This window comes from Amphiura filiformis, chromosome 13, assembly GCF_039555335.1.
Source record: "Amphiura filiformis chromosome 13, Afil_fr2py, whole genome shotgun sequence".
Classification (NCBI taxonomy): Eukaryota; Metazoa; Echinodermata; class Ophiuroidea; order Amphilepidida; family Amphiuridae; genus Amphiura; species Amphiura filiformis.
In genome coordinates, this window is record NC_092640.1 from 57,340,485 (window position 1) to 57,351,042 (window position 10,558).

The 10,558-nt window shown below is 35.4% G+C and overlaps 1 protein-coding gene across 1 annotated transcript; it reads left to right on the forward strand.

Moving 5' to 3' along the window:
* The first annotated feature begins 6,822 nt into the window (after positions 1 to 6,822).
* LOC140167780 (zinc finger MYM-type protein 1-like) lies at positions 6,823 to 9,504 on the forward strand. The gene has a single exon (XM_072191073.1). The coding sequence runs from the start codon at positions 6,823 to 6,825 to the stop codon at positions 9,502 to 9,504; it is 2,682 nt and encodes an 893-aa protein (XP_072047174.1).
* The last annotated feature ends 1,054 nt before the right edge of the window (positions 9,505 to 10,558 follow it).

Here is a 10,558-nt window from a genome sequence, read left to right on the forward strand (position 1 = left end):
GAATGTTTGATGACTAAAATCGATAATATATTTCTGCTAGATATTGTATGTAACATATTATCGATTTTTCGTCATAAACATTCGGAGGAAATGTGGCAATAGCTTATTGTATACATACAATATATACGTACAATACTCGAGTCTGAAGCGCGCTTAACATTACATATTATATCGAATTTAAAATATCGACCTATAATCACCTGAGCGCTACTATTAACAGCTTAAAGGCAGAGTCATAGCATGTGAGTTGTGGACTCATCTGAATGTCGTATTCCGTGGTTTTTAATAAATGAAATTGAATATGTAAGTGATGTTCCCGTTTCCGTTTCAAATTGGGTATATTGGGTATATTTGTCCCAACTTAATGCTAAAAAAAAGAAGTTATGTCTCATAGTCGCCGCGCGCGTTCGTTGTTCTTAGCGCGTCCATGTCACATCACACCACTCTTCGTCATAGATAAATTCGCCCAGTCATATTTCCCAAATATGAAATTAAAAAAGAAGTGAAATTCAGTTTGGCAGAGGTGGGCCTCGAACCCACGCCGCAGCTGCATTCAGAATCTCCAAGTCCAGCGCACTAATCCATCGAACCACATGAGTTGTTGGTATAGGTTATAGGCAGGGTTGCCAAAAGATTTCAGCCCAAATCGCGGGTCAAATAATCGAAAAGTCGCCCAATTTTTCTCTTTACCAAAACCATTGGTTTCTATGGGGCAGGAAACTATCGGAAGTCGCGGGAGCCAATGTTGAAAAGTCGCTCAAATTTTTGTCTACCAAATCGAGGGTTTGGCAATAGGCAACTCCAACATTTCTCGGATAGAAATACAACAATACGTGTATTGTGCTGCACACAATACATAATATCGATTTTGGCTGCATCGTGCATGGTATATCTGTCCGTGCAATGTATAGGAATTCTGCAATTTTCTTGTAGGCCTATAGTCCCCGGAGTATAGACGTTGGGTTTCCCCCAAGTTTATTCAAGATTTCCACATAGAACCCCCAAGATGTTTTTAGAAAATGGAAGATTAGATTATCATAAAAACGATACAGTAATCTTTATCGGGGTTCTATGTACAGAATTACATAGATTTTTCATCATTTTTTAAGCGTCTATTTTCAGTAAATTCAAAAAATATTTTGACGTATATAAAATTGAAATAAAATTCTCCTCCTCCTAAACAACACCAAATGTACCACAATTGGGTATCACAAATCGTTCTACATGTTGTGCAGTTAATATTCATATATTCCTTTATACGTAGAATGCTTCACTTTTTACATAAAAATATTTCAGCGAAAACCCGCTCACCCTGCTATTTTATAAAGATAATCAGACTTCCTAGAACACGCAATAATTAGCATTAAAACCAAGTTGTTTTTAACGCATTTTAAAAACGCTTTGGCCAACGGCGAAGGCCGCTGTGATGTCACATCATCTGAAACAGCAAATCCCTTCAGTTTTTTGCCGTAAAATCATGAAATTCTGAGACATATTTTGAAGACAAATTACTTAGTTTATTTTTAAGGTATTGATATTTGTACTTCAATTGTGTAGATCAACCAAACTTTTATGCCGTGTACTTATGAACACTCGAAAAATACATTTGCACACAAAATTAGGTTTTAAAAAAATCTTTAAAAAATAAAAAATAAAAATAAAAAACGCATTCCGCATTCGTTTTTGAAATTGCCTTGGGCTCTGAGACATAACATCATTATTTGGCCTAATTCCTTTATTTCAGAAAACCTATAAAGACGTTTAGGCTATCACTAAATTGTTTGCGCATTGCGCAATCTTCCGACTTCTTATAAGAATTCTTTACATATAATTTCTTCCATCCGAACTTCACAGACCAATCAACGCACAGGTCGCATTACAAGCCATAAAGTGAAGTGTTTTAATATGCGGCTTGAGAAAACAACGAGCATTCATTTATGAATAGGACAGTAGTCTCACTTTGAATGATCACGAAGTAAACAACATTATTACAGGTATTTGAAAATGTTTCTTCCTTGAGCGCGTCGGAGTATTTTTGGCACTAATATAATATATTGTGATGTGCATTTTATGTCAATCTAATTTGATTTTTTTTTTAATTTAAAAAACTATTTCTCAAAAAATCAAGTTTGTTTACAGTAACAAAGTCAGTGAGATATATTATTTATTATGTTGGGTGTTCCCGCATAAAATAATTTGTATGTAAAAAAACCCTTATTATTAGAGTTTCCAGTTTATTGTTTATATGAAAGCTGGAAGAAAAGGGATAATCTGGCCAGCAGAGTATTGCAAGGGTTAAGCTGCAGGATTGCAGCTACGTACTCTCAAAGAAGTAACTTACAAACCAGTCATTAATTGTGTACCCAAGGTGCTACTAATCCAGCCAGAACGAAGGAAATTTGGAGTACACCAAAAATCTTTCCCAAAAATAGAATTTGTTTGGATTTATTATGTCCGAGTCTAGCAGAAGTATTGTTTATGAAAGGACGTGTCTTTCAATTATCGCGTTTCACAATACGATGCGCCGCCAGCGGTTGCTTTTGGCAGTCAAATTTTCGACTCCAGAGTCGACATCGCCGTTATAGCTACTATTGAATTTTCACGCGAGTGTGATAATAAATAGAGAGCTTGCGAAATGGCGTTACTTTAACTTTAACTTTAACGTCTAGAGGATTATAGAGGATTATGTATTTAAAACCAAGGTGGTTTTGAATACATAATCCTCTATAATCCTCCAGACGTTAAAGTTAAAGTTAAAGTAACGCCATTTCGCAAGCTCTCTAATATGTTGAAAACAGCTCCACGAAGGATTCCCTGTGATCAATAGATAGAAAATGGATCTACTATAGTTGTAAATTGTTGTTTTAGTGTGCATTCGCATGTAACATCATTATAATGACATTTAAACCCACAATGATGCATGTTCCTGTATTGCATTCGTATCCCAGCAAACACAAAACGTTTTCGACATCATTCGCAAAAGGTTATAAAAGGTTGTCAGAAAACGTTTAAATGTCGGGTTATATAAAGGGTACATTAATGGTATAAAACGTTTTCATAACATTAAATAACATGTGTTGGTAATTTACTGCACAACAAACACAAATGTTTTACAGAAGACATTTAAATGTCGGGTTATATAAAGGGTATAAAACGTTTTAATAACATTCCAAAAACATTTTTGAAAACTTTGTACCAATCATTCTAAACAGAATGTTATTTTGGGGTTAAAAATTATTTTGCAAAAATGTTTGCCCAAAATATTTACAATAACGTTTTTAAAATGTTTTCACGACCTTTATATAACCCGACATTTAAATGTTATTAAAACGTTGTGTAAAAAATATTTTCAGAACATTTCTGTGTTTGCTGGGTGCAAATATTTTAACATAATGTTATTTAAGTGTTGACAAAATATTTGGCCAAAAATATCATTTCGAAAACAATTTAAAAATATTGTTGTAGTGTGTTTTCATACAAAACGTTTTAAAATGATTTCATGACCTTTATATAACCCGACATTTTAATGTTATTAAAACGTTTTTACCTAAACCAAAACCCAAAAAATAACTTATTTAAAACGTTTTACAAACGTTTTTGTGTTTGCTGGGAGTACGCGGGCTTTTGATGTCGACTCATTTTCCCATGATACACTGCGTATTTTGGCCTCGACCCAGCGACCGCTGGAGGCGCATCGTATTGTGAAACGCGAGAATTAAATGGAACAGACTGAGGAAACTGTTTCAAGTCTACATAATACTTCGATGAACAAGTTTGAAACAAGATATTGTTATGTGCCCCCACAATATTCCATAATATTTATTAAAAGTTATATAGTTCGTCATCAGACATTAGCTTTCACTTGTTCTGATGTTTATCTCCATTCTCCATTTGTTTATACATGGAATATTCTAGAAATTCATGGAAAATGGTTATCAGTAAAGTGAACAAGAAATTCACATTTAGTTATATGTAGAAGTTTTGGAAGATTAAACGCTTGCGCTATTAGAGTAACAATCTATAGAGATTAATGATTCTGATTGGCTTGTGGTGATGTTATGAGCTATATTTAGAAATCATATACTGATCAATACATGATCATAAGTTGTTCTATATATTAAACAGTGTGTTTTTGTGTTTGATGTTGAGAGAACTCGGTATAATTAAAGACCGAATGAAAATGACTAGTTTGCTGACCTGCGCAGTTGACAGGACATCATTCGCAAACTATTCTTTTAATTCGGTCTTCAATTATAGCAGGTGATTTTGGCCTGGGTCATTTTAGGGACCATAACAAAATACGATCAGATAGTCGTCCGGAACTTTGAGTGCAACATTGTTTCAAGAGTAAAAAGCTGGTAATATTAATCTGTTGCAGTAAATTCCGTGATTGTTGTATTTATGTCTATTATGTTCACACATTGCCATGCATATTGTACTTACAAATATATTGTTATTGACCTATACGAACAGTGTAATGAAAAAAGAAATGGTGGTGGTATCCATTAATGATAAAAGGCTAATCAACACAGATATATATATACCAACGTGAAATGTCTGGTGGGTAGGTATAGATCTGTTAATTCATAATATTTATTTATTTATTAAGTCATATTTTACCAGGGTAGCCCAGTCAGTGCATAGCACATGATATACATAGGGCCCTATGAAATATGCATTTCATCTTGTCAAAACCAAACGTTATTTACTGTACTGACCTGACAGTTTCGACCATCTTTGGCGATGGCCATCTTCAGAGTGGTGTTTTTCGAGCCAACTTCTGTACACCAACTAGGGTGCAACAGCGCACAGAAGATGGCCATCCCCAAGATGGTCGAAACTGACAGGTCAATAAAATAACTTATGGATTTGACAAGATGAAATGTATATTATGAGTTTCTAAAACCTAATGAACCTTTTAAGAAGATCGGTTAATTCTTGACTTATTGGTCAAAATAATACATTTTCCTATAACTCAAGAACTGTAAAACCAACGGAATGTTACTGTCATTTTTCAAAATTTTCATTCAGATAGATTTCTCACTTTGCAAAGAAAGATTTGGATTTTTGGAAAAAAATTAGACACATTTAGCAAACGAAAAGGTCCAAATACATCCAAAAAAATAAAGAAGAAAACAAGCAATAAGTAATAGAAAAGTAAAATACCAGGTGTCAGAAGATACGAATAATAAGACTACAGTCGTCAAATTGGTTTGTTGTTGCATAGACTAGCATGTTGATCGACTTGACCGCTGGTGCGTCCTACTTTATTACATAATCTAATGATACTGACACCGGATTTGCGACCCAATATATACATGTAAACCCGGATCTGTGATTCCCATTGATCATTTTATATGATGATGAAGAAGCGTGCTAGTTTTACGTTATGTCGCTGATGGAATCTGTAAGCAGTTAGGTAATTACAGATATTCTATACCACGTGTGCCTATGAAATGGTGATAGATTAGCGCGTGTCTTGGATGCTTCGAATGATAGTAAATTATTGTTGCAGAAATGTGACACAATCAGACCAAAGTCGAAAATAATGAAATCGAAATATAGGTAAATATAAGGAGCAAAAATAATAGAAAATATAAAAAGATTAACATGTAAAAAGTTTATATCTTGGCAACCAAGTATGCCGTGGAAATTTCAGTTAGGTTATGTTTGGCCCAGACCACTCTCTTGGGCACTCGAAGTGTTGGTGGTGAGTGCGTATAACCTTTCTGGATAAATATAAAGCTGTAAAATAGCCAACTTTTTGTCATATACCGTAAATACTCGATTGTGCTTACTATCGTGCGCTTTTGAAAACATGAAATTGTACCAAAGTCCGGCTGTTTACGAACTGAGCTAATGGGGTTGAGACACACATTTGCAGGTTTACTTGTTCGTATATGGCTTCTTGTCTTTCATTTTGTTCGAAATATTTGTGGAATATGTCGCGCATCAGAATGATGCCATTTCTGGAACATTTTCGAAGCAAGAAGCTTGTATTTAGAGCGGGGATTTTGAACATGAGAACTGTAACGTGAATACCAGTAGTTAAACGTGTGATGGCTCCGTGCGCGAATTCACCGCCTTGAAGCGCTTGCAGCAATTAGAAATTAGCTGCGTGGCTAATCTATGCTTATGGACGGGACCAATCATGTGATACCTCTTGTGGGAAAACAAAGAATTATTTATAAAATCATATGCATTTAAATATCTCACTGGTCTTTTCCAGCTACTTCAGGACCCTGCTTCTAGCGGATACGGACACAGACTTGATTGTGTACATCTTACAGTATAGGCCTAATTTGTACTGTATTTTCAATTTTCATTAATCAATGTGCCATTGTTGGCAATACATAAATTTGAAGTTGATTTCTCCATTATTTAAAACAAGGATACCTGGTTAGGCCTAATTAGGCCTACTAAGTGCAATGGAAAAAAGAAGATAATTTGTTTTTACTAGGTCAAGTAATTCAAGTATGCTAAAGACTATATCTATATCGAAATTGAAATATGTTTGTAGGTTTGTATGCAAAATCTTTGCTTGTCAAATGTCAAGTTGTTTTGTTTATAGTTATACCACATCAATTCACAATCACATGTACTCTGATTCTGAACATACAATGCCATCTATACAAATTATGAAAGGAAATAAATGGCATTTACCTTATAGGGGCCTTCATATTCATGGTAATATAGGTTATTATTTTAATTCAGAATAGATAAGTTTCTAAATTTACTTTCCCTTGTGTTTATCTACAGATATTAATTTGTCACGGTGCTCAATCTGCAGACAGTCAATCACTAGTGACAAACATCACAAACATGTCCAGCTTCGTAAGCAAGGAAAAAACCCAATGTGGCTATTGTGGCATCAAGATAAGAAGAGACAAACTCAAGAACCACACTAAATTGAAACATCGAGGGCAACCAGTCAGTGAAAAGGGGTGGCAGAACATTGCATCTGTATTTGGCAAAAAGCGTTCAGTGCCTTTACAACCGAAAGACGACGACAATCCAGACACTGCGCACCATGAAGATACACATGTTTCAAGTGCAGAAAGTGAGAGTGAAGAAGAAACTACTGAGATGGCTGCGGCAAGTGATTCAGATGTTCATATGACTGATGAAGGGAGTGACACAGATGTTCCTATCCCGGTTCCTATGGCAGAAAATGCAAGCAACCCTGTTCCTACTGCCACTGCAATTCCTCTCATCAACAAAACCTTGCCATTCCCTACTGACCCTGTCCACTTCATTAACAAACCGGTGACACCAGAACTATGTCATGCCATCCTCGCTGAAGGGCCTTGCCAGCCAGGTTTGAACGAAGGGTTTGACTTTGCAAAGAATGAGAAAGGTCGTAGTTTCGTTCGACAGTGGTATTGTCCTAAACTTAAAAATGGCATGAAATCGTATCGTGACTGGCTAGTATATTCACCAGCTAAAGACCGTGCATATTGCTTTCCCTGCTGGTTATTTGCTAATAAATCTGATCCTGCATATAACCCCAACTTTGCTGATCCAAATGAAGGATACAAAAGATGGCGAGATGCTAGCACAAAATTTGTCAATCATGAGAACTGCGACCTCCATAAACAAGCAGTGAAGGTTTTAATAGAAACAAAACTGCGCTTGAAATTGGGCAAATCTGTAAATCAAGAACAGCAACGCGCTCGTGAAAGACAGGTAATGGAAAATCGCAAAGTTCTTTGTAGGCTTCTCGATGCAACACTATACTTATCAAAACAGAACTTAGCATTCAGGGGCCACAATGAATCTATCAAAGCTGTTCGACAATCACAAGAAACCGCTCATTCATGTTTTGGAAAATCATCACAAGATGGTAACTTTCTAGAACTTATCAAGCTCTTGGCTAAGTATGATGCCTCAATAGCAAAGCATTTAGCAACTGCCCCAAAAAATGCCAGCTATTTAAGTCCGCAAATTCAAAATGAATTCATCAGTTCCATAGCACAGGTCATTCAAGATCGCATAATAGCAGAAATTAAGCAGGCTCATTATTTTGGCGTGATCATGGACTCCACAATTGACATTTCCCATGTTGATCAGCTGTCATTTTGCATCCGTTACGTTGATGAACACTTCAGAATACAAGAACGGTTTCTTCTATTTACCGACATAAACAAATCTGACTCCCAATCATTATTTGATCGATTGAAGGAAATCTTGGCAGATTTGGGACTGGAAATCAAGCTGATAAGAAGTCAGTCATACGACGGCGCTGCAAACATGAGCGGGAAACTCTCTGGCCTGCAGACACGCGTCAAGGAAGAAAATGATCTTGCGCTTTATGTGCACTGCTGTGCACATAACTTAAATCTGGTATTGTGCGATGCCTGCAGTGAATGCACAGAAGCTATTACTTTTTTTGGAACAATTCAAAAAATATACAACTTTTTCACAAAGAGTCAACCGCGGCATAATGCTCTGGAAGCTGCCCAAAAAGAGCTTAGTCTTCCAGCCAAAAAGCTCCACAAACAATGTGATACCAGATGGTACTGTAAACAAGAGGCAGTAAAATCCATCAAAGAAACCTATCCGGCCTTATTACTAGCCCTTGAAAATCTTGCGGAAAGTGAACGAAATGCTGAAAGTAGGGCAGATATTAACGGTTTACTAGGGTTTATTAGCAATATCGAGTTCCTACTTATGTTAGAAATATGGATGGAAATACTGACAGATATAAAAGGTCTATCTGAGTACCTTCAAAAGGAATCGATGGATCTTGTTACTGCTAGTCGCACAGTGAAATCAACACAGAAAACATTAAAGGAAAACCGAACTGATACTCACTTTCAAGAATTGCTTCATAAAGCCCGTACTACTGCTGAAGAAGAAGGTGTACCAAATGAATTTACTACACCAAGAATTCGCCGACGAAAGAACATGCCAGGTGAACGTACACGTGACGATCCTGTCATTGATCCAGAAGATCGATTCAGAATTAATGTGTTTTATCGTATATATGATACCCTCCATGGTGAATTAGAATCGCGATTTGAAGACTACCACTCTGTAGTAAAACGTTTTGCATGTTTGATGCCATCCAACATTGGAGATATTGAAGGCATCAAAGAACTTTCAGCAATTTATGAGAGTGACGTAGATAAGGATTTGGTTTTATCTGAATACAAACAATTCACTCATTTCTTTAAAGATTCCCAAGTGTTTGCTGAAAAGAAACCTCAATCAGTACAAGACATGCTGTTAGTAATCAAAGAAAACGATCTGAATAACGCATATCCCAATTTAACTGTTTTATATTTAATTCTAGGAACTATTGCAATATCATCTGCAACTGCAGAACGGTCCTTCAGTCGCTTGAAACTAATAAAATCATATTTAAGATCTACGATGTCCGAAGAAAGACTAAGCTCACTGGCCACAATAAGCATTGAGAGAGACCTTGTTGACACAATTAACTTTGATGCAGTAATAGACATGTTCAGTACAATGAGACAAAGGCGAATTGTACTTCACTGATATGCACAACTTTATGACAAAAAGTGAAAAACAAAAATGTTCTGAAACATAATATTTAATTTTATATTGAACCCTTGTCAAGATTCTATGATTTTCTCAATAAGTTGTTGTGCACATGCTATTAGTTTTTAAAGATCAATTACAATTATCAACATGATCAATGTGATATACAGACAACTTCATGACAAAAAGTGAAGAAACAAAAGGTTCTGAAAAAAATAATATTTAAGGCAATTGAACCCTTTAGTCAGGAATTTTCCATGATTTTTTGTACTTTGTCATGTTTGTTGTAAATTGCAGCATGTGTTTTTAGAGTTTTAGATCAATTATCAACATGATCAACGTGATATATAGACAACTTTATGAAAAAAAGTGAAAAAGGTTCTGAAACATAATATTTAAGGCAATACTGAACCCTTTTGTCAGGAATTTTCCATGATTTTCTGATTTTCTCACTTAGTTTTGTTGTAAATTGCTGCACATGTATGTTTTTAGATATCAATTATCAACATGATCAGTGTAAAGCAATACTTAGTACATGTATGGTGTTGTGCAAGAAGCGCATATCTTATTAAATTAGTTTGTTAAAACAGCTTTGTTCAGTCAATAGGTCACAAAAATATGAAGGACTGACGTAAAGGGTTAAAGTGTAATTTAAACCATACATTGTACAAAATAAAACTTGTTATGTGTAACTGTGTTTATTCTAAGTTTCAATGAAGTTCTGTAAACTTCTGTTAAGTTATTGAAATTGCCGATTTTACATGTGACATGACACATGGCTGATTGCAGAAAATATGTGTTTTAAATGTTTTTAAAAATGAAGGTGAATAAGGTGAAGCACAGAAAGTTAAAATAGTGTCCTTTCGAACTGTATACTATGCATTCATTTATCAATATTGAGAACAACTTGGTAAATCAGGAATATCAGTGTAGGCCTATACTCTGTCGGCAAATGCGCGGCAATGGCCGAGTGGCCATTACTATGCTTTTTGAACTTTATACCATGCAGATATCGAGAATGAGAACAACTTATTAAATCAACTCAAGAATA

Bases quoted from the DNA above. Each gene is read 5' to 3' on its own strand.
- LOC140167780 (XM_072191073.1), top strand. From the start codon at position 6,823: ATGTCCAGCTTCGTAAGCAAGGAAAAAACCCAATGTGGCTATTGTGGC.